At 44.1% G+C, this 24,541-nt stretch overlaps 1 protein-coding gene across 1 annotated transcript in view; it reads left to right on the forward strand.

The window, feature by feature from the left end:
* Positions 1–24,541, forward strand: part of TCF7L2 (transcription factor 7 like 2) — a 126,475-nt gene that overhangs the window by 42,916 nt on the left and 59,018 nt on the right. The window contains exon 2 of the mRNA XM_023729951.1: positions 9,253–9,393. Within this exon, the coding sequence (XP_023585719.1) occupies positions 9,253–9,393 (141 nt within the window). The remainder of the gene's footprint in view (positions 1–9,252; positions 9,394–24,541) is intronic.

The raw sequence follows: 24,541 nt of genomic DNA on the forward strand, positions 1-24,541 counted from the left end.
TCTTTTTCTTGCCTTATTGCTCTAGCTAGAACTTCCAGCACAATGTTAAATAGGAGTGGTGATAAAGGGCATCCTTGTCTTGTTCCTGTTTTCCATATTTGTTTTAATTTTCAAAATTATACCTGCCCTTTTATTGGAAGTTAAATGCTCTTATTGTAATTACTGTTATGGGGCAAAGATTTCCAAGCCTACTTATTTCAAAAAGTACATAGCTTAACAGACTCTACATGGAACTAAACAATGAAGAAAGATAACTTCAGACTTTTTGGTCTCTCTGAAGCATTAAAGTCTTTTAATCTATAAAACTAGTAACTATTTCTAGTAACTGTTTCTGTAGGTGGGCTGAGGAGAAAAATTATCTCCGTGACTCAAGTTTGGCCTTTTGGCTTTGTTGTTTTCTACTCTGGTGATAATCCTTGAAGTTGTGGCAGTTAGCCAGATAGCAGTGTACAGATTATGATCAGATAAAGTGATTTCCAGCCTGGGGAGTCTTTCTGCTTTGTTTAGTGTTTGGTTTGTTTGTTTGTTACTGTTCTGGTTGTTTTTACCTGTTTTAAGGGGACATTAGTGATTCAGTGGTAGAAGTGCTGCCTTCCATATGGGAGACCTGGGTTTCGATTCCTGGCCAGTGCACCTTAAAGGCAGCCATCACTTGTCTGTCACTGGAGACTTGGGTGTTGCTGTGATGCCGAACAGGTTTCAGCAGAGCTTCTAGACTAAGACTAGGAAGAAAGGCCTGGCAGTCTACTTCTGAAAATCAGCCAGTCAAAACCCTAGGGACAACAATGGTCTCATCCTGTTGTACATGAGATCGCCATGAATTGGAGGCTGACTCCATGGCCGCTAACAACAGCAGAGCATTCAGAAAGTCAGATATGTTTACATTCTGGAGATAGGAAAACTCACTTAGTCTAAATTTGCCCCGCTGCCTGGACCATAGTTGATATAGTGGAAGATAGTTTCTCTACTCAGGGCAGACCCAGCCTGGGTCAACTGCTTTGTAATCAGTTCTGATCACTACTCTACAAGGCTGTTTGTGGTATTAATGTTTCTTGAGTACTTTGCTGAGATGATTATTATTGTTTTTTGTGAGGGGTGGGGACACACTGCACATATTAGAGGTAGTCTCTGGAGAAGGATCTCATGCTTGATAAAGTAGAGGGTCAGCGAAAAAGAGGAAGACAAGAAGGATTGACACAGTGGCTGCACCAATGGGATCAAGCATAGCAACGATTATGAGGATGGCGCAGGACTGGGCAACATTTTTTTCTGTTGAATATAGGGTCGCTGTGAGTCTAAACCAACTCGATGGTGCCTAACAACAACAAGATGATTGTAATTTAAGGAGCAGAAAACCCTCAACCATCTTTAAGAGAACCTCAAAAGCTAGAAGTTAACATCAGAGCCGTCTAAATATGGGGACGTGGGAGCTGCGACTCAGGGGCCCACACTTTGACGGGTAAACCCATTTATTTGCTAGTGGGAAGTAATGGGAGCAAGATGACACTGACCCTCCAGTTCATGTGTGGACTATCTCTTGATGCCTTCTCTACACATGAGTGCATGTATGCACACTTGCAAAAAACACACAATGTAGGGATTTTTTTCTCTCACAGTTCCCTTTAATCATCACCATGGTGCAGGCAGGAGCCCACGTAGCTGTCTCAGGCATATGCTCAATGAAAACAGTGATGACTGCCCATGTGGTCCGATTAGCATTAGCATGATTTCTCTGGGGGTAACACATTGGGAGGCGAGTGCCATTTTGGAACAAGGGATGTCTGTGGTTGGAGCTGGCAAGCTTTTCCCCAAATTCTAGCATACATTCCCATTCTGAACGAGATGATGTCTAGATTGGTACCACCTGTGGAAATCCATTGGTTTCAAATATTTATATCCTTCCAATGTGATTCCTCCTTTTATAAAATCGGGAGAGAACTTTTTAAAAAACCCTCTCAATTTAAGAAGTTTCCATGCAATTGATTTCACATCTATCGCTCATCTCAGCCCAAATGGTTTGTTTTTATAAACACCCAAGAAGGTTCAAATAACATTTTCTCATAAATTAGCCCTTCTTGGCACAATTATTCAGTTTTTGCACCATGAAGACCCTCTGGAGTTTGATGGTGTCAGGAAACACATTAGGAGAAAATAGTATGCTATTACCTAATGTTACTAATTGGTTGGTAGAAATGAGAAAAGAGAGCATGTAATTGGGGCTCCCGTGGCTAACAAGTTGTGAATTATGAAAATATTTCCAGGAGAAATTCCAGGGCTGTTCTCGAAACCTGTTATTTGCGTTTTCAAATATTTGATCCCCATTGATAGGGGAGGAGGGTGCTGTTTATCAACACTGCTTTCTTTTTCAGACCAAAGCAATCTCAATTTCTCGAGTGGTAGCTAGATTCCCAGGTACACCCAGCCTCCTGTGATGTTTTTGTAACCTCTCAGTCCCATTTTTAGCTGCTCGTTGTCCTGTTATAGGTGATACATTGATTTTTAAAGAGAGGACTGCCTACTAGACATCACAAGTCCAAATCAGACACTATTCCCCCTCTTGGCCACTGGTTTCTGCTCGGGTGCTGTTCATGGTGGACCGTGGTGGAAAATGAAGCAACATTCCTTTCCACAGGCTTGGCTGAGTAGAAGGAACTTCCCTTTAGCAAGACTCTCATTAGAAGAGCAGCATATTTTATTAACTGGATTCACAAAGCTTCTTGCAGCCTGGGTTCTTGGACTCAAGCTTCTGTCGGAAGTTCTTGCACGGCAGTCATTGCTGGGTAAGGTAGATGGGCTTATTATATTTTATGCTTGAACATGTGAATCAACTACTGTTCCTCAGTAATTGACGAGCATTTCGCATGTCTGAGGGGATTACACTGTTTCGGGACACAGACTCTCAGTTCCACATGCAGATGGTGGATGTGGAAGTTACAGGGAGGAGCTTCACTTTTCTTTCCCCTGCTTGAGGTCGCATGGAAACCTCACTGCTGTTGAAGGAAACAGACTGGAAAGGCGTGTGGGCACTCAGAGTTATGTGTGTCCCAGGAATCAGGCTTGTCTTAGAAAGGACTTCAGTTAGTATTCCAACCATGTCTGTTAGAAACTTAACTCATTTTTTGCATGCTGTGGCTTATGTCACAAATCTTCACATTATCACCTTTAATCCCCATAAAGCCTTGACCTTCACTTAAATAGAGTGAATTAGTGTTGATGTCAGTTAAAAAGTAAAAGCATCTCCTTTTTTGAAAGTTACCCAAATAACTCTTCATACGTTATTCCAAACTCTTTAAAAATACATATTTTGTGCTCATTTTACAGTTATTTATTAACAAAATGAAAAAAAATGTTTTACTTCCAACTTTTCAATGGTCAATAAGGCAGTGTTTTCCCCTCACAGGAATAAAAACAAAAACAAGTTGACATTTGCAAAATTTCCCTTTAACTGGTAAGCATCTTCGGAAATGATGCTGCAGATTACCACTCATGATGCCTTATCCCTAAAATGTTTCTCCCCGACGATGTAGAGCTTTTATCTAGAACAAGAAGTTATAAGAATAAGAAGCATTTGCAGCTTCTTCTCCTTAAATGTGACTTTACTATGTTAAATCTAGCCTGTTACTATATAATGGCCCTGTTCAGAAATTCAGGCACATTCTGTCTGTGCTTAGGGCACGTTGAGGGGCTAGCTCCCCTCGCCCTGCACTGTTGTAGCCTGTTAGAGGTGGACGGGGGCCTTAGAAGGCAGCCAGCATCCCCATTTGCCCCAGAAACTGAGCCCCAGAGATAGAGGGCCACATAACAGCTAATTAGTAGGAGTGCTGAGGTTGAGGCGAGGTGAACAGTGTTTTGTAAACGATAAATATGGCCTAAACATTAGCACCTTTTGCATTCATTCTGTTTTGCCTTCAGTTGTATCCTTGTCTCTTTCTCACTAAGTTGAGTTCCTTGATGGCCAGGGTAGACTTTATTTCTATACCCCTTGAGCACAGGGGAAGTACCTGAGTAGCGTACACAGTTAAGCACTTGGCTACTAACTGAAAGGTTGGCGGTTCAAATTCACTCAGAGATGCCCTGGAAGAAAGGCCTGATGATTTACTCCCAGAAGATCATGTCCACTGAAAACATTGTGGAGTGCAGTTCTACTCTGACACATACGGGGTCACCATGAGTTGGAATCAACTGGACAGCAACTGTTTTGTTTTTTTGGTTTTTTTTTAAGTACAGAGATGGTGATTATGTTTCACCTATTGTTAACTCTGAGCAGGATGGCTGGGTGATATTGCGCGAGTAAGTTGCTGTAAGTGTGCCATTCCTGACTGTAGGACATTGTCCTCCATATTTGATGATCCCTGCCTACCTACACACGTACATCCAGATGTGCTCGTGTGTGTGTACACGTGCCCTGTGTGCACACTCTCACGCCTTGTCACTCACACCCACTCACATTTTCAAAAAATAATAACAAAAAAAAAAATGTTGCATACGTTTGCTATGTCAGTGATGATGTCCTGCTTTGGGGAAGAACCAGGCTTGTCTCTAATGATAAAAAAGGTAGTCTATCTGGTACCCCAATTAGACGTTTTCTTTGGCATCTGCATTAATACGACAACATATTTCAAATATAATTAGTTCACATCAAAGTTACCTCACTTACAAACATGAGAATTATTGAAGGAGCTTAAAGCTAGATTGGCATCACCTATGAAGACCTTGATTCTTGTTCCACGGTTATAGATGTGTTTGCAGGTTTTGTTGGTGTTGTTTTATTTGTTTTTTTTTTTGTTGTTGTTTGCGCACACACCTGCATGTATATGTGGGCAAATGATTAAGGGATGTAAGGATTTTACCCTCTCCACCAATTAAAAAAAAATTCATTTATTATTTCTAGTATTTTGTTTCTTTAGTGAATCGCCTTTATCCATATCCTTCTCTAAGACAGATTTCTTATTCCTCCAAAGATGTTGTGTTTTCAAAATAAAATTCTTCCAGCATAGGACGCTGATTCCCTAGTTTTTGAAGTCTGAGTTTTAGTATCAGCCCTAATCTGGCCATGTCGTCTTGGGCAAGTTCCTTTGCATCTAGACCTTGGAATTAAATGAAAGTGCGAAAGAAATAATTAGATGAGTGATTTCTAAAACCTATTCCATTTTACATTCTAATTTCTTTTAGAGACCCGAAATTGCCCTTTCCCTCTTGCTATAGGTGAGAAAACCTTACAGAAAAGACACAACCAGAATTTTTTAAGTCTGAAGAATATTTCATACAAAACCTTTATATCTGGAGGCTTCAGTCTTTTGAGGATTTTTTAAAAAATGTTTTTCAGCTTCTCTTTTATACCCGCGTGTGTTTGTTTTTCCTGGCTGGGCAGTTGGTACTTTCTAGCTCTTTTGGTTCCATTCTGTCATACTACATTTTGACTGTTGTTTGGCTACCCAGTGAAGGGGCTGTAAGCTCGTAAAGAAACAAAGTAGTGGGATACACAAATGTTGCTCCACCTCTGTGGCTGGGACACCTGGACTCTTGATCCGTGTGGCCAGGTCCAGAACTTTTCAGTGCACCATGTCCTCCAGTGCTAAGCCACCAATGAAAATCGAACTTACAGTTCCCTTATGCCTGCCCTCCCTTGACATTTTACAGCCTAAGAACTTCCCTTTCCCAGAAGAAATACACCTCTTGAAATCCTATTTGGAGCAAGCAACCTTGTCACAGATAGGCGGTGCTTCTGGAGAAAGTTGAAAGGCAGATTTTAGCACAGTTAAGTATATGTGGCCCCTACTTTCTGGATCTGCTGTGTTCTTGGATACCACATCTTAACATAGGTCAGTGCACTAAGTAGCTTTGATGGAGGGTCCTCGAGGAGAAGGAAAACCTGTGTGACAATTCCAGCAGGTGTGTGGTTGCTGAAGTGGGGCCCACGTCTTTCCCGGAGACTGGCCACAAACCACATTCTTCCTTATTTCAAAAAGTACTCAAACCTACTCTAATACATTGCCTTGTTATAACTCCTTATCACGTCAGGAGCATAAAACTCATGAGGCCTTTATTTATCTGTATCTCCAAAGGGAGCCCTGGTGGTGCAGTGGTTAAAGTGCTTGGCTGCTAACCAAAAGGCCAGTGGTTGGAACCCACCAACCACTTTGTGGGAGAAAGATGTAGCAGTCTACTTTGGAAAGGTTGTTGTTGTTAGGTGCCATTGAGTCGGTTCCGACTCAGAGAAACCCTATAGGACGGAGTAGAACTGCCCCATAGGGTTTCAAAGGAGCGGCTGGTAGATTTGAAGTGCCGACCTTTTGGCTAGCAGCCAAGCTCTTAACCACTATGCCACCAGGGCTCCAAAAGAATACAGCCGTGGAAACCCTATGGGGCAGTTCTACTCTGTCGTTATAGGGTCGCTATGAGTAGGAATTGACTCTATGGCAGTAGCTGGAGAGTATCTCCAGTTTTTTCTCATTATCACTTGATTCCTGGATGGACAGTTATTGAGACCAGTCTGACTAAGTAGACGAGACTGCTCCAGTTAGAATGCCTCTCTCAAACTCAAACTGGCATGAGCAAAGTGAGTTTATTGGTCCATTACTGAAAAGTCCAGAGGTTAGTAGGCATCAAGCATGGCTGAATCCAGGGGCCCATGTACCAGGACACTGTCTCCAGCTCTTGTCTCTGGTGTCCTCCAGGTTGACTTTACTGTATAGAGGCAGGTTCAAGTCCAGAAGGAGCTTAACCTTCCCCACAGGCCTGAGACCTTGATTCAGCACAAGTGTCTGTGATACAGGACTGCAGTGTGTGAGTGGGCATGAAGGGAATAAACTTGTCTACCCCGGGCCTAAAACACATGGCTTTTGAGAGTCAGGGTGGTACCCCAAAAGAAATCCACAGTACTGTTAACCAAAAAAAAAGCATGAATGGATGTTGAGCAGAAAAATCAGCAGATGTCTACTTTCTAATCTTTAGGATCCATTGAAGGGCTTTGTGTTTGTTAGGGGAGATGCAATTACCCTTCTTCTCATGCAGAAAAGGATTTTGTATTTGTGTATACGTTCAGTTTGTAAGACATCTTATTGAACCCCAGATTTGAGGTGGCTTACAAAACAGTGTATTATGTAAAAGGTTAGAAGTGAATAGATAAGGAAATTAGAATAAAGTGAAAATTAGGGTAAGCCCATAGGATCAATGGAGATAAGATTAATCCTACAAATTCAAAACTGGTAGCCTCTAAAAGGTTGGTAGGAGTGGCCTGCAGATTTGGCTCTGAGTTTCCCAGCTGTGGAAGAATATCTCAATCTGTAAAGAGTTGTGTGTATGTGTGTGTGTGTAACATTTCCTCATAAGCCACAATGTCCTGTAGAAGCATAGGCCTCGAGAAAATAACTCAGGGAAGATAGCAAAGATGATGTGGTCTATGGTAACCTTAGATGCATTTGTTTCCCAAACTCCTTCTCTGGGAAACTTGCCTCTTGCTCTTAGCATTGTGTTAGGAAACAAAGAAAGCAGGCAGACAAGGATTAAACCCCTATATTGCTGAGTTCCTTCCAGAAACAATTGAAAGGTAAACCATGTCACCTTTGGTGGGAGACAGTGAGGTGAGTCACTGCTGTCACAAGGCAAAATTAGGTTTACCTTAGCTATAAAGTTGGGCTAATCTCTGTATGGACTCCCACTTGCCTAATGACTCACACTCCTGTTTACAAATGAATTGATTGGGGTTGGGGGGTGGTGGAATGCAGGGTGAGAGGCTCTGGTTCCTGGGGGGTAGAACTCTGCGCTTCTGGCAGTGGTGGCTTTCCAAGTCCAGACTCAGGGTCAGCTGCAGCCAGCAGGGACTAGTGCCAGTTGGTGGGCAGGGTGGTCTCCTCCCATATGGGGGCTCACTTTGCCCTTGCATGGTTTTAATGCACCTGGATAGACTTGAGATCCACGGAAGGACCAGGTACAATGGTAACCATGTAAACTGTTCTCTAAATGTGGCTGTCGTTTTATAGATCTATCCTTATTTTCATTGATTTCCTATTCCCAGCGTCCTCAATACCCACTATACTCAGGCTGATATTTAGGGAATATCAGAAGATGGTGCGTATTGTGTTCAATCTCATATTCTTAGTCCTGAATTCTGTTATTCAGGATTAAGATGGATGAAACAGTTGTTCATGGGATTTTTTTTCATAAATTTTTTTTTAAAAAAGCTTGAGTAGAGAAGGTATATATACCCTTTATGATGAATTTAAAAGGCACATTTTTCTTTCCTTTTTTTTTTTTTTTTTTACAGATAATTAGGATTGATATTTCTTTGTGAAATAGCCCCTCTCTGACCCCAGTTTGTTCTTTACACTAAGTTTTCTACCCAGTTTAATAGAGCCTTAGTAAACAGGCAGATGAGTCTACACAGCAGCCGTCTACACAGTCGACCAAGACCTGTTCTGTATTCCCCTCTGCCATTTACTAGCTGTGTGACCTTGGGCATGCTCCTTAGCTTCTCTGAGGCAGTTTCCTCCTCTGTAAAATGGGCACAACAATACCTACCTCACAGGGTGGTTGTGAGGACTAGTGGGATAACATGCACAGCCCTGCCTGGGGCCCTGAATGACCAGGCAGTGAGTAAACTGTAGCTGCTCTCGTGATAGGGCCCCTGTTAGGTTAAAATCCAATTCAGTGCAGACTCCTTGAGCACCCAAGGAATTTGCTTGCCAGATCTTGTGAGGGATCCAACAATGGAAATATAGTTGCTTCTCTTAAAAAAGATTGTAGTCTGGCAGGGGAGGGGGTGTTAAGGCAGATCCATGACAATTCTAGCATGGGGTGGAACCATACGTCATTGCCGTTTGGTAGGTTAGACATATCAGCAGTTTTCATGGGGTTCAAACTCATAGAAGATTCAGTAAGGTAAGTTGAGAAAAAGAGGAAGAGAGAACGCTAGCTAGAGAGCTCTCTGGAGGCTCAGGGGAAGGGGCAGCTAAATCTGTTGGGGAATGATGGGTAGGGGTGGGGAAATGGGAAGGGGCACAATAGGAAGGCAGTCAAGAGAGAGTGCACGGAGGAGCCGTGTTTGAGATGTCGCCAGAGGAGACCTTGAGCTGGAAGGCAGGGCGGTGGAAGAGTTCTGGGTTCATGTTGGGAATCACAATCCTCATTTGGACCTTGTAGAGGAGAAGTGTGGGTTAAGGCAGAAAGTCAGGCTGGGGGCCATGTCTGCCTTGCTGACTGCGTCCCCTCCCTCCCAAGCCTCACTCTGTTCCCCTTTCTTCCTGGCAGCAGTGTCCCCTCCCTTGCTGCACTCAGGGACATGACTGTCAGCACTTCTACCCCCCCTCAGACTTCACTGTCAGCACTCAAGTCTTCAGGGACATGAAAAGGAACCACTCCTTACAAAAGGTTGGGGAGCCCTGGTGTATGGAGGTAGGTCTCGGAGCAGAATGACGGTATGAGACGAGCTAGCTCTGAAATGGAACCGCCCATCCAGAGTTTACCTCCAGTAGGGCAGGGCCCATCTGCCATGACCCCTCAGTTCTCCTTGGGTCAATGTGATAATGGGTGCCATGATGTCTGAGTGTACTGACCACTGATAGGGAAATCATATCCATAAAAATGCCAGTTTACAACGCGGGGGTGGAGGGTGGTGCTCGTGTGACTCAAGGTGGCTGGCTCCCAGGAGACAGAGGCCGCATGAGCCAGTAGCTCATGTGGCTTCTGTGAGAATGATGAACAATGCGCTATCCCATTGAACTTGACCCCCCGGAAATACTTTCCTGGGACTCTTCACAGCTCCCAGTGGAAGAGATGTTATAACCTCAACTTGCCCTTTGTTATCAGTAATTTAGGACTGATAGATTTTCTTCTGAAATTCGGGGTGCTGAGAAATCCTCCCTTCTCTTCAGTGACGCCTACCCCGGGCGCTCGCGGATGGCTTTTCTCACAGATATTGCTCTCCAAGGACAGGAAGCATTGTTAATTTCCTTTAAATAATTCAATAGAATGTCAGTACTCCACACTGCTCAGTGCTGGGAAGTGACAGCTCTCTTCAAATTAGTAGTCCTGGAGAATAAAGAACATCTAGAACATGCTTTTATCTTCAGGAAAGCAAAAGTCAATGCAGATAGGACAATTTAAAGTAACTCTTTAGATGTAAACAGCAAATGATTTAGTACTAGTGGTAGCTTCCTTTCTTTGTTTTTTTTTTTTGAAGAAAAGCACGTATTTAGGAGCCAATAGTAAAGTCTCTGTCTTTTAAAAACATTTATTGAGTACCTATTATGTGTTAGGTGCTGAATGAACTTCATGTTAGGGCTACAGGTACAGGAAATATGGTTCCTATAACAGAGATGTAGAATAATATGTAACATGTGTACATGTATTTTGCCATTGGAGAGTGAAAAGGTGGAATAAATCATCTTTAAAAGCTTTTTTTTAATTTAAGAAGTAGTAAATGGCTGTTTAAGAGAACTTGAGCATGTAGAAAAATACATAGAAGGATATGTAAACACCATACCTTATCACCTATTAAAAATCTCTGAAAATTTGGACACCTTGCTTTCTAGTTGTTCACGTGCATGAACTTTATAAATGTTTTACAAAATTGGTCTTGTACTCTACAGTTTTGCATTTTCTTTCCACCTGATAATAATATCAAGGACACTTTTCTGCACTGTAATGGGCCTTCATTCTGTTTAGTAACTTCATATGTAGGTGTCTTGTGGAAATCTTCTGGTCTAACCATTGCCCTTCAGCTAAATGTGAGTAAAACTGAGAGTGTGTATGGGTCTTTTGAACTTCTCTTTTCTCTGGCCTCTGACCCTGCCTGTACCTGAGTTTCCTGGAGCTGAGAAGTCCCAGCTGGCCTCTATCTGAGAAAGTAGGGAGGCCCACCTTTTGTGCAGGAGCTGGGCCCTGATGAAAGCTTTTTGTCTCAGCCCCTTCCTGGTTTGACTTTTAATAAACTTAACTGGTCATTCTGACTATCAGTGATAAGACCATACCGGAACATAGCTATTCCTCCACAAGGGCCTGGCAAATGGTTACTCATTGATCTTTGGTCAGAGTTAGGAGGTAGATGAAGGAGAACCAGTCACCTGCTTTGAGTATGAGGAAAATGAAACAGAAAGACAAACTTCTTGCTTATAACCCAAGATCCTCAGGAGCCGATTAGCTCCCTGGCGCCAGCGACTGTTCCCATCACTTAGCGTTGTCCTCAGACAGGGAAATATCTCCTGGGGAGGGGCCGAGATGCCACATTTCCAGGATTGGGTCTCAATCTATACATTGTGAACAAGCCAGACACACAGACACCACTTACAGGATGGGGGAACTTGGGCAAGTTACCCAACTGCTCAGTGCCTCAATTTCCCAATCAGCGAAGGGGGAGCACGCATGGGCTATTGTGAGCATCACATGAGTTTATGGAGCAGATGCTGTGTGAGAGGAACTCGGTACAGCACAAGCACCAACAAAATTCTTGGTAAAGTACCATGATTTAGAGCATGTCAGTGTGATGGGCCATTCATCGGTGTGAGGGCCAGCTGCCACTGTGGAAGTCCAGTTTTGCAGCACATTTCCAGATAGGTTTTTAGGGGGTTAGTTAAATAACATTCACAGTACCTACGCTTCGAGAATTGCGATGGTGCTTGAACATCGCTATCCACAGCATGAGTGTGCTAGAGATGATCTGATTAGCGTTAGAGAAGCCACACGTAATAAGCAGTCAGAACTGGGTTTGAGTCCAACATTAAGTCACCTCTTTTGAGCAAAGTGCTTCACTCCTCTGCCATGTCATTCCTTTATCTGTAAAAAGGGAATGGCAGTGGAATACCTGGCCAGCAGCCGCTTCCCTGGGTACTTACAAGGATCCCTTGAAATACTGATCCAAGAATATTTAATACAGTGCTTGCTATGGTCCAGGCACTGCTGTGAGCCATTTGCCTATAGTAATTCTTCAAAGCATCACAACAACCCTTAGAAGGAAGTGCTGTGATTATCACTGTTTTACAGATAAGGTAACTGAGGCACAAGGAGATGAAGCAGTTTGCTTAAGATCACATAGCTGAGTGCTGGAGCTATAAAATTGCTGTTAATAAAACACCATGGGAATAGCCCATTGTTCACAGCCTTCCACCCCAACCATCTTCCGCTTGCTAACGGAGAAGGTGTTTGATCTTGTTGAACACCCAGCCTTCCCAGGAGCTGGGAGGAAACTTCGGATTCAGGACATCTAAAGTCCAATTTTGCTTTACAAGAATTACATTCGGGATCATCTGCTCCATCCCTGTTTAACTTTCTTTCTCTCCTTGCAGTTCAGCTCGGTTCTAAGCTTTAGGTCTCTCCTCAAGGGAATTTAGATTGGTAGACCAGTTGAGTAAATATGACTAAGAAAGTCAATACCCCACCAGGGCAGAGGTGAGTCACTTCTTTCTAGTTAGCTATTCACATCCATTTTAAAGCTAACCACACAAAGTCATCATTACATTGGGGCTATTAACGTGCTTGATAGTGACAATAATAGGGTGGGACCCATGGCATAAATGCATTCAGATAAGAAAGAAGGTGTTTTTTCCTGTAATTGCTTAGTCAATACCATTTTCATGGAAATACTTGCGAACAAACTTTGTTTTGAAGTTCCTTGTCTGAATCCTTCTCTTATTCCTTCTTTTCTTCCTCTTCAAGAGTTCTACACACTTTTTCTGATCCGGTGGCTGAGAACTAGCAAGATGGGGCCGACTGTTCCTTCTGATTTTTTGGTTGACTGATCCTTTTGGTAGTGTTGAGCCTGTTTTGAAGTTGAGGATTTTGCAGTTCTTTTTCATTTTAGAGTGTGTGTGTGTCTGTCTGTCTGTCCGTCCGTCCGTCTTCAGGAGGGGGTATGCTATTGCTGCTACTTGCTCATTAACCTCTCAGCCTATAAATTTGAGGGAAAAAGAGACTTCTGCTAAATTTGCAAAGCTACTTACATAGACAGGGAGTTAACCATTTTGGTGGGAGGATATGAAACTTTTCTTAAGTTTATTAGACCACATCCTATAAATCTGTGGCTTATATGTATGATTTCTAGAAAAATCATGGCATCATGGCCAGAGTTTTCTTTTGGCTTGTTAGTCATTTGAAACAAATATAGATGTTACTTCATTTCCTGGATACTTTATTTTTCAGTACATGTTATGTATGGAAAGTCTGGATTCATACAACAAAGTATATTAGTGGGCAATTATTTGCAGTGTAAAACCCTACATTCTAATTTTGGATTAGCAAGCATTCTGATACACTAGAATTTTTAAATTTGCTCCCCTCCCCCACCTATTAAACTAATAAAGTAGCTAGGGAGAAAATGCTAAAATACTGGCTTCCTAAAGGCAAAGTTAATATTTTGAGATACTTCCTTCCAGTCTTTACAAAATGTGTTTCAAACGTTGTAGATGGGCTCATAGCGTATATGCAGTTGTTTCCTGCTTATTTTCCAACTCTCGATAGCAGAAACACTGCCATGCCACGAAGACTCTTCCTAAAACTTCTAATGGTCATCCATTCTAGAAGAGGATGTCCCATAAGGTGCTTAGCGATTGTCCAGTGTAAACTATTAGGCTGTTTCCAAAGTTGTGTGGCTATAGTACAGTTGCATCTCATGTGGGAGAAGGTGTAAGTTGAAAATTGTGAAGACAAAATGACTCCAGAACATTCCATAATGTCCTCATATGTAAGTGACTCATGGCTTTGCTTGTACAGCCCTTGATAGTTCTTTGCAAATGGACCAGCAAATTCACACCCCTACCCTCATGCTCATTGGCTGGGATGGCAACTAACCAAAAACCCGACTCATGGCGGCCCCATGTGTTACAGAGTAGAACTGCTCCATAGGATTTTCTTGGCTGTAATCTTTATGGAAGCAGACAGCCAGGCAGTGCCGCTGGGTGTGTTCAAGCCACCAACTTTTAAATTAGTAGTTGAGCCCAAACCATTTGCACCACCCGCCCATATCATTTTGTTCTTTCTTTCTTTCTCTTATTCTCTATTGGCAAGGCTTATCTGCTGAATTCTTTTAGGTTAAGTGGGCTCATGGAGTTCCCTAGCAGTTTCACCGCTACAGCAGTATAAGTGGACATCTTGATGCCTATGTCAGAAATTCTAATGCCCGATGGAGGTCATGTTCCCAGTGTATCGTGAACATGCTGTATTTCCACCCAGCTTATCAGAGCCCTATGTGATAGAATCACAGGTTCCCCGCTAGGACACAACTTGCACAGAGCTGGGCCACCAGTGAAGCAGCCTCAGAGGGAGGAGACCTTTTTGGGCCTTACTCTCCATGTTGTTTGCCATTCCTTGGACTGAAAAGAGATGTCATTGTGAACGTTGTTCTTTTCAGTTCTTACACTTCTCTCCCATCCTGTGAAGCTGGTAAACGAAGTAGGAAGCCCAAGGAGGAAGTCCTGGAGGCTTTCTCAGGAGTTCAGCCATGTGGAAGTGGGAGCATCCAGGCCTCCGAGCCCCACCTGCCATACGCCAGGACTCCCTGGCTGAATTCACAGCTCTTATCTTGTTGGCTACCTCCCTTTCCCTGTTCTTTGTGAGTCATATATTTTCTTGGTGTCCCATGTGACAAAGGTCATTAATAGAGATGACTTGGGACTTTGATGTGTGACATGTTGTCATGCACACAATTTATTGTTTTGAATCCTCCCCTCTTATAATTCTGTGAGGTGACAGATTTTGTTTTTAAATGGGCTAAACTGTGTGTCATGGGAGAGTATAAATTAACCTGAGAAGTTTTGTTTCTTATACCAGTTGCTGTTTAGTTGATTCCGACTCATGGCAGCCCCATGTGTGTCAGAGCAGAACTGTGCTCTGTAGGGTTTTTAATGGCTAATTTTCGGAGGTAGGTTGCCAGGTCTTTCTTTCAAGGCACCCCTGGATGGACTTGAACCTCCAGCCTTTCCATTAACAGCCAAGTGCATTAACCATTTGCACCATCCAGGGATTCCTTTATTTCTTATACCAGTTGATCTGACTCATGGCAAACCCCATAGAATCCTCAAAATCAAAATAAAATACTTGATCAGTGCTTGAAGAGAGGGGGTGGAGGACTCATGTTTCAGCCCAGACTCCGCAACTTAATTTACTCATTTTTATTAAGGACAGTTATTTTTAGGAAAGCAAAGTGGACTGTCCTAGTGTTTATCCTACCTTATCAGGACCAGTCTTATGTACCTTATTTGAAAGGTGTCTATCGCATAACCTGCTGCTAGTTTAATACGAGATAATACTAGGAGCTACGTCATTATTTGTCCTTTATTCCACACCCTTCCAGCCTTCTCCATCGCATCTCTGGAAGTGTGTTTTAAGCCTCTCTGCAGTTAGATACATTTAAAATTTTGTTTTGTTTAGGGGACTAGGATGGTGGAAGTGGCATGTGGTCCCTGATGAGGCCAAGTTCAAGTTTTGGCCACCTTTTCCATGAACTGTTATTTTTCGATCATTGCCTGGCCTCCCCTCCCTGGACTGAAAATGGGAAAGGAGGTTGCTTTTGTGCAGCCACATAATTTTTAATTTTCTTTTGGGAATGCATGTGCTTGTCTGTGTGCACACGCATGTCCGTGGCCCTGCCACCCCGAGCTGATCTATCTCCACAGGTGGTCATTGATGTGCCAGGAAAGAAAAACTCTTTTTCGGCAAGGTCTAAGTAAGAGGCATGTTTGTGCTCAGAGTGGAAGCTTCTGTTTAGGAAAAGCCAGTTCCTTCTCAGGGGGAAGGGTAAGGATAAAGAAGAAATGAAGACACCAGCAAAAGAGGAAGTGAGAGTCAGGGAGGTAAAGGCATTGGGGTGACTGAAGGATGCAGCCGGCCCACTTGGTTTATTTCCCAACCCACTGGTCACTGGCTCTGACAAGCTCCACCTCCGCCCCTGTGTCTCGGCCCCATGCCCCAGCAGTGGCCTCTTGCTGCTTAGGAAAACAGAACTGGCAGGAGATGATGTTGGATTAAGCATGATCTACAGGGCTGGGGTCGTGAAAGGTCATGGAGACGCTCAATCACTGCACGCTCTGCCCGGCCTTTGCCCGCTGGGTTTCTGACAGGGCTTATGTTTTGCCAGGAGCACAGCATGACAGGTGAGAAGTCCACTCTTCCTTGGGAAATGACAAACCCCTCGACCAGAAAGTGTAAGAGACTCAGAATGATCCAGAGGGAGGTCCCGTTTGGTGTTTGTTCACAGCTCTGTCTCTGACAACTTTCTTTCCTTTTCCCACATTTACAAGAACCCATGAGAAGGATGGGTGGGGGTGAGAGGGAAACGTGTCCAGGGGAGGACCGCTTATGGCATCTTTTACTGGCTTCAGAAATGCATGTAGTACCTGAAGGAAAACCGAAACACAACCCGTTACCGATCGAGGTAGTTCTGACTCGTGGTGACCCCATGTGTTACAGAGTAGAACTGCTCCGTAGGGTTTTCTTGGGTATAACCTTTACGAAAGCAGATTGCTAGGACTTTCTTCTGTAGTACTGCTGGATGGGTTCGAACCTCCAACCTTTAGGTTAGTAGTCAAGTGCAAACCATTTGTGCCACCTAGGGACCTCCTTGAAAGGAAAGTAGGGTCATTTCTGTGCCCCTTGCCATGTCTGCCAGCTGGGGACAAGCGTCTGGGCGTATACTTACAGCTTTCTGGATGCGCTGTTGTGACAGAGGGATATGATTGCTTTTAAAGGGAATGGGACTTTTGTTTCTCCTTGTCCCTGTCCTGCTTGGGGCGGCAAAACCTACTCCAACCTGCCTCCCTTCAGGGGGCAGTTTTGCTTGGTTGGGTCACCTACAACTGCATATTTTTAGGACTTGCACTCACTAGGTATGTTTGTGTCCTTGACTTTAGGTCTGGGGCCAGGGTTTCTTTTGCGAAGTAGATTTTTAAAGTATATTTTGAAATCTATCATACATTAAAATAGACTTTTTGGTGTACAGTTCTGTGGGTTTTAATGTACATGTAAATTCATGTGCCTACCACCACCACCACCACCACCACCACCACCACCACCACCACCACCATCAGGACACAGAACAATTTCATCACCTGACAAACTCCCTTGGCTACCCTTAGTAGTCACAGGAGGTGTAGGCGTTATTTCCTCTGCTTGAAAGGTAGCATTGACTCGATCCATGTCTTTTATGCAGAGGCTGATTTTCCCTGGTTGATGATCAGATTCTCTGTTCCCCTCTTTCTCTAGGCCTTCTCCAGCAGAAGAGATTTAACCGTAGTCTTGGTTTGTCTCACTTGTTAGGTGTTGACAAGTCTCTGCTGAATTTTCTGGTTTTTATTCTGGGCTATTCTTGCCTGCACCCCAGAGTGCATGGTCTCTTTGTGAATTTAGGAGAATTCAAGCTAATTCTGACAGTGGCCAAAGGAAAATATAATTAGTAAGGGAAATAGGTTATTGCAAACCATGTAGGCAGTGTGACTTTTGGAGTATTTGGTTTTGAATTGTTTATGTTATTCTTAGATGTCAAAACAGTTTATCAAGGGTTGGGCATAATGTCTAAAATGAAGATGGTGCTTTATCTGCTGATTTTGTTGACCCCACCTGGCTCTCCCAGACTGCCCTCGTGTGTCCCAGCACCTGCATGAAGCCAGCAGCTGAGAGATTGGAGCACTTGAATTGTCCCAACCCATCGTCGGTAGCTTCCCATTTGGGTTCAGACACAAGCTGCTATGTGCGTGTGGAGGCCGCTGCCGCCGTTTTACCGGCTGTGGTCCAGGGCCTTATGCTTCCTTAGGGAAAGGTGAAACGCAGGGATATAACGTGACTAGGTTCCCGTGCGTGTGCTTGTCCTCCTCTTGGGAAATGAGAGGTGACCTCGAAGGTCCCCAACTCAGAGTGTCACACTTGAGTGAGCAGTAGAGGATGCTTCTGCTGTGAATTTTGCTGGAAGGTAACGGCAATTGCACACATGTAAATTCTTGTGTAATCTAATTCCTGTCTTTGTAATTACTTGGACACTTGCCATTTCAGCCAATTGAGAAGTGGGAGCAGTGACCCCGTGCAGAAAGCAAAAATTGGAGGGGAGGGAAGGGGAGGTGGCACCCACAAACAAAGTCATAGTTCTTCTGGCTTTACAGGCATCTAAAGTCACTTTAGAACCAGGAAAAAGAACTGTAACCGCCTTCTACAAGTAACCCAAGTTTCCTGTTTATGCGTGTGTGTGTGTGTTTCTTTCCAGTTGAACAACTCTCATCTCTGGGAGAGTGTGGTAGAGTCAGGGTATCCATGATTTACCTGAAAGAGGGAGTTTACTGATAAGAAACTTACATTGTCTGGCAACACGTTTCTGTAGAGGAATGTTCGGCACGTGAGAGAAGAATGGTTTCCTTTTAAACGCACGCACACGCACGCACACGCACGCACGCACACGCACGCACACGCACGCACACGCATGCACGCACGCACGCACGCACACACGCACCATCCCAAGCATGGGTACCTAAGCAGAAGAAGAACAAAACAGCTTACAAACAAGTTGCTTTTCTGCATCTTGATTGAACTGATAGGGGTGCTTTAAAAAGCCGGTGGTGGCACTATTTTCACAAGTGGACAAGTGTCACCATGGGACCTGGGTGTCTTAATTCTTTCCAACCTGCCTCCAGAAGAGCATGCAAAATGATTGGCTCCCCTCTGAAAGCTCTTGCCCTTTGCTTGATTGACACTGGAAACATGATATCATTTCTGCAAACACCCACATGAGAAGGGTTTTTTTTTGTCCTTATTTGGGTGACAGATTGCATGTTAGGGCACTAAAAGATGAAAGCACTAAATATTTGCTTTAGAAAAACACAGTGAAAGCGTCTCTCATCCTCCCAGCTGAAAACTGATGGGCTTAGAATTCCATTAACAGAAAACGACTGTCTGCAGCTAAGCTTGTTGCCCCCTTCTGGGCATGATGAACAAGTGGGTAGAAAGCGAATGCTGGACAGTGGAGGATTGTTCTGGGTTCTTTTCTCATGTTGTGTGAAGTAGGGGCCTTTCGTTGGAACGGAGGTCCAGGTTACTCAGAAGAAGTTCTTCCCTCTTCCTCAGTGTTTACCTTTTCCTTCTGGATCTTTGATGGGACTCCTTTCTCAGTGGGCATCCTTTCCATATAAAGGAGCTGTTTGTTATCCCCTCTTTGAGACTTAAAGTCCTCATTCTTGCAAGCCCTTTTTGGGGAGGAAATCCTGCTAGAGCAGACAATGTAGTTTTGGTACTCAGTTATAGTTACTGGGAAGTCTGTTTAGTACAATGGTTAAGACTCTGAGTTCGAACCCTGACTTTGTCACTGGCTAGCTCAGTGACCACGTGCCACATACTGAACCTGTCGAGGCCTAAGTTTTTCCATGTATAAAATGGGAAAATTATTGTACCTACCTTCATTGATGGGGATATTTGAATGAGTTAGTGTATATAAGGCAGGTGGTATACATGGAACCTGGCAAGCATCTGTCAACATTAGCTATTACTTGTTTACTAATTCTCAGTGGGTATAATGCTTTTGGGGGGTAGTGGTGGTTCAGTGGTAGACTTCTCACCTTCCATGCGGGAGACCCGTGTTCAAGTCCTGGCCAGTGCACTTCATACACAGCCACTCTTCTGTCATTGGAGGTTTGCATGTTGCTGTGATGCTGAATGGGTTTCAGTAGAGCTTCCAGACTAAGACAGACTAGGCCTGGTGGTTTACTTCTGAAAATCAGCCAGTGAAAACCCGGTGGATCACAATGGCCCTGTCTGTAACCGATCGTAGGGGTGGTGCAGGACCAGGCAGCTTTTCGTTCTCTTGCACACGAGGTTGCGATGAAATGGGGGCCGACTCAGTGGCAGCTAACAAGAACAACAACATGATGTTTTTTAATTCATCAGTTTGGTTTGGAAGGAAAGAAACACAAACTCTATCCTGGTGGTGGTATGATAGGGTTTAATATTAATAGTGCCCACCATTTATTAAAAATCTACTCTCCTTCAGGCACTGGACTACATTTTTCATAAATATCCTTGTTTCACCCTTAAAGTTACCCCTTGAGAGAAAAATTAATATTATTCCAACTTTACCTATAAATAACCTAGTAGCTAACATTTATTGAGCACTTAACTGTGTACCAGGCTCTGCTTTAAGTGGTTTTCATATACTAACTCATTTAATCCTCCCAATAGGTAAGAACTGTTTCCCCCATTTTAAAGAGAAGGAAACTGGTACAGGTTCTTTTTTTTTTTCTTTCTTTTAAGTAACTTGTTCTTGGATCCACTGAGAGGAATTGCTGGACTGGGTCGGCCAGTGTTCTCAAAGCCAGGGTGCCCACCTCCCTACCATATACCACCATCTGCTCCATAGCATCCGAGGCAAATGGGCCCAGCTTGGCTGGGTCACGTGTGAGGAACTCTGCACAGACCCAGAGATGCTCTAGATACTCTGGTTCATGATAGTTGGGAAGAAAAATCTTTATTATTGGAAGTTGTGGCTTCAGAGTCTCTGGGCAGTTGGCAGCCCAGACTTTTGTTTGGTTTTGTGTGTGTGGTTTTGTTTTTTAAATAATTAGAAACAGTTAACTCTTGTTACCACACACAGTAAAAATTGCTTGGATCCCGCAAATTCAAAAAAAAATTAGGTCACTTGGTAGAATGATTGAAACGCAGCTTTTGCGGAGTTTTATGGGGCAAATCCATTTTGGAGGGTGAGCTTTAGGTGTGGAGAGTTAGGGATCCCTTGCTTTTTCACTTCTCCCTTTGCCTGAGTTCGGAGTCAAGTCCTATTCATGGTGGTTGCCAGGGATGGGAGGAATTATGCACAAGATGGCTCTGGGAGGAACCCCACATTTTTTTGGACTTAGTAGTGGTATGTTTTTTGTGAGAGTGGGTGTGAGTCCTGAGAGCATGAAGCATATATTTGCACAGTGTGTGGTCCTTTCTGCTGCATTCCACGACCCATGATGTGGGCTACATGGGGAGGAGGAGATGAAGGGAGCTTCTCAGTCTAAACAGCTTCCATTGTATGGACTGCGTCCCTGAGGCAGGGGCAAGCCAGGCATCTTTTCCAGTTCCAAAGGGATAGGTCAGTCTCTTTGGGATTCTTGATTCCTCAAGACTGTGCTCTCATGATCAAAGCTGTGTCCCCAGTTTTGCTCAAGTAAAATTGGTACTTGTGTGTCTATACCATTCCCCTCATTCTCAGCACCGTCCTCAGAATTAGGATGAGCCATGGTCTGAGTTGAATGTCTTCTGTCAAGTTGGCCATGCTATCCATTGGAGATCTCAATTAACACCCCTTCTTCTGCCCCCGTCCCCACCAAAAACCTCCTCATGGTTCCATGACTATAGGTGGTCACATGGGCCAAGACATGCTTTCCCTGTCCTCAAGGGAGCTAGCAGCCGGAGTCTTAACCACTGTGCCACCAGGCCTCCTTTGTAAGAGAAGGAGCCTCAGTCATGCCGGAGGGGTGACTGTATGTGTGTCTCATTTTAAACCACACTGCTTTTGACTTCTCCCTTATGATGACGCCCAGGCAGCCTTCTCTTGACATCCTGATTTGTTTAAATTTATGGGTTCTTGGCAAGCAAATTTTTGATGCTATTCTTCTCATAGCCCGAGGCCAAGATCCCTTGTGGAGCAGTGCCTGAATTTAATCGATGTCATCTGGACACCAGGGAGGGATGTCTAGAAGAACTGGGGGAAAAGTCTTAGAAGAGAGATTTTACCCCTGATGCTACTGTCTTCCAGCCTCTTATTTATCCATTTCTGGGCAATACAATCGGAGTAATTCTTTGGTGGTACCACAGAGGTGCCTACAGTACCCTATAATTTTCATACAAAGGATACAGTGTCCTAATGGACTTGTAGACAGCCTGAAACATATGTGCTAAGTTACCCATCTAACTTGATCTTGAATGTCTCAGCATTATCGAGCTCTTACAAAGCCAAAAGACCTGTCCATATCTTTTGTGACATTGGGTGACACTCCGGGCACACTTGTTCTACTCTACTGGCTATCTGGGGCTTGATCCCCAGGCCAGGTTTAGAGGTAGACAAGATAGTACCAGCTCATTAGCTTGGCAGGTGAGGATTAAAGTGAGACTAGAAATTATGGAGTGAAGCAGGGGCACAAGTAAGTCTTTCAGACCCCGCTTACTCAGATATCAGACTTCTGGCTGATGCGTCTCCCTACTCCCCAACCTTGGCTGGGACAGAAAGTAGTGGGGGAGAAGATCATGGAAATAACTGTGACAAAAGCCCATTTGCTTGACTTTGTGGGAAAGGCACATCATCTCCTTTACCTGCTTCTGGATACAAATTATGAAAAGACCTGCAAGATAGGTCTTATAACTCCCAGGGTGATGCGACCTGACACCAACCTTAGGGGTAGCTCCGGTCAGTGTAGCCAATGTGATTGAGCACTGAGTTCTGCTGGGGACAAGGGTATGAGCAAGACAGATTAAACCCCTGCCTTCAAGCTGGAGGTAATGACTTGAGTCCCTAGGGAATTCTGCAGCCATTTGGTCACCCATGAAGGCCCCATCCACCTGAGGCCCTGCTGCTTTCTGAGGCATCTTCAGAGGAACTCGTCTCCAGAGCTCTGGACTGAGAACACCCTCCACGGTTGGATCCCTCCATCTTGGTGTGAATTCTCTTGGTAGTGGGGCTGCCAAGGTATTCTAGGTGATTTTTCATGGGCAAGAACTCCTTCTGGTTTGGGGGAGATGTCATGGCTGGGGAGTCCCTGTTTGGTACAAACATTTAACACACTCAGCTGCTAACTGAAAGGTTGGAAGGTTCAAGTCCACCCAGAGTTGCCTCAGATGAAAGGCCTGGCAATCTACTTCCAAAGAATCAGCCATGAAAACCCTATGGAGCACATTTCTGCTCCGACACACATGTGGGTTGCTATGAGTTAGAGTCTATTCGATGGCAGTTGGATGTTGGTACCACGGCTAGGATTCTGACCATAATCTAGATGCTGCCAGGCTCGTTTTTCTACTTCTTCACTCCTCACTTCTGTCTGGTGCCCAGGATCCTTTTGATCCCACTCTCTTTCACCTCCTCCGCCCCTTCCATTTGCCCATCCAGTGGGGTTTCTCACCACATTTCTGTTCTTACTCATTCAGTGTCAAGTTTTTGCTTTGCCACTCTTCCAACCACAGAGATCCAAGTTATGTACCTGCCTGCCAGACACATCCAATCCAGGTTCCACGCAGGCTATATAGTCACTGAGCATTCCAGCTTCTGACAGAGAGGGGGGAGAGCAAAATAATTTTAAAATCACTGTAGGCTGGAGCTATTTAGAATAGGGCAGACAGCCCTCAAGCTCTGGTAATTAATGGTTGTAATTAGGATGCTGATTTAGTAGGCAAAGTTTGTTGTCTTCACAATTTAAAAATAGATTATCTAGGGGAGTTAGCGAGGGCTGCCCTGTGGGTAAAGCGATGGTAGTGGTGGTGGTGGGGTTAATAAGGAGCCCTGGTGGCACAGTAGTTAAGTAGTCAGCTCCTTACTGAAAGGTCGGTGGTTAGAACCGAACAGCCTCTCTGCCAAAGAAAAGACTTGGTGATCTTCCCCCATAAAGATTACAGCCTAGGAAACCCTATGGGGCAGTTTTCCTCTGTCCTGTAGGGTTGCTATGATTTGGAATAAACTGGACAGCATACAACAACAACAGAGGGAGGTGATAGTAAGTTGCATGTTGCCTAACAGATAGTAGGCACCAAGTAAGGTTATTGCACAAATGGGCTGAGGTAGTCCCTTGGCCCTGGACTTCTGGTATAAGACAGGTAAAACAACTCAGGTCAGAGAAAAGGACCTAAGAGACCTGACCATACTAATATAAACAATTCCTTAAGCAACTAGCCCCAATCTCAGAGTAATTTGTTCACTGTGATTGGGGTGGGTAGGTTGGTGGAGTCAATTATAGAATTGTAGAATTGTGAAAGCTAAATGGCCACTCACATCTACCTGCCCCCACCCAATCCTTTCTCTTTATACCTGAGGAAACTGAGGCCTAGAGAGAGAAAGTGGCTGCCGTAAAGTCATATAGCCGTGGAGCCAAGCAGTGGTAGAATCAGGACTAGGATCCAGACCTCTTTGTTTCTCTCTTTCCTCTCTATACTATTCCGGAAGAAGATTGATTTTGTGAACCATTTGCGTTAAGTGCCATTTATTTCCTGCCCTTACTGGAATAGTTTGTGTGTGAAATTCCACGTGTTCAGTGTGAATTCACATATTTTCCACTTGAAATCCCTATTTTCTCGGACGCCCCGGGTGCTGATGTGATGATCAGGAGGCTCGTGATGGTGATGAGGATGAATTTATAATCATCTCTGCCAAAGGTTAACTAGGAAGCAATGAGCTGGAATTCACACATGAAGAATATCGAAAACTTTTCAAGCAATGCATGTGATTTAGCAATACATAGAAAATCAGAGCTTGCCGTTCATAAGAATGCTGTCAGTGATGGACAGACAGCTAGACTTTGGCAGGACATTTGTCCTTTTGTATCCCCACCACCACCACCACCACCATCACCACCACCACCACCACCACCTTCTTACCCATACGACAGCTATT

This window comes from Trichechus manatus, unplaced genomic scaffold (genome assembly GCF_000243295.1).
Source record: "Trichechus manatus latirostris isolate Lorelei unplaced genomic scaffold, TriManLat1.0 scaffold00031, whole genome shotgun sequence".
NCBI classification, from domain to species: Eukaryota; Metazoa; Chordata; class Mammalia; order Sirenia; family Trichechidae; genus Trichechus; species Trichechus manatus.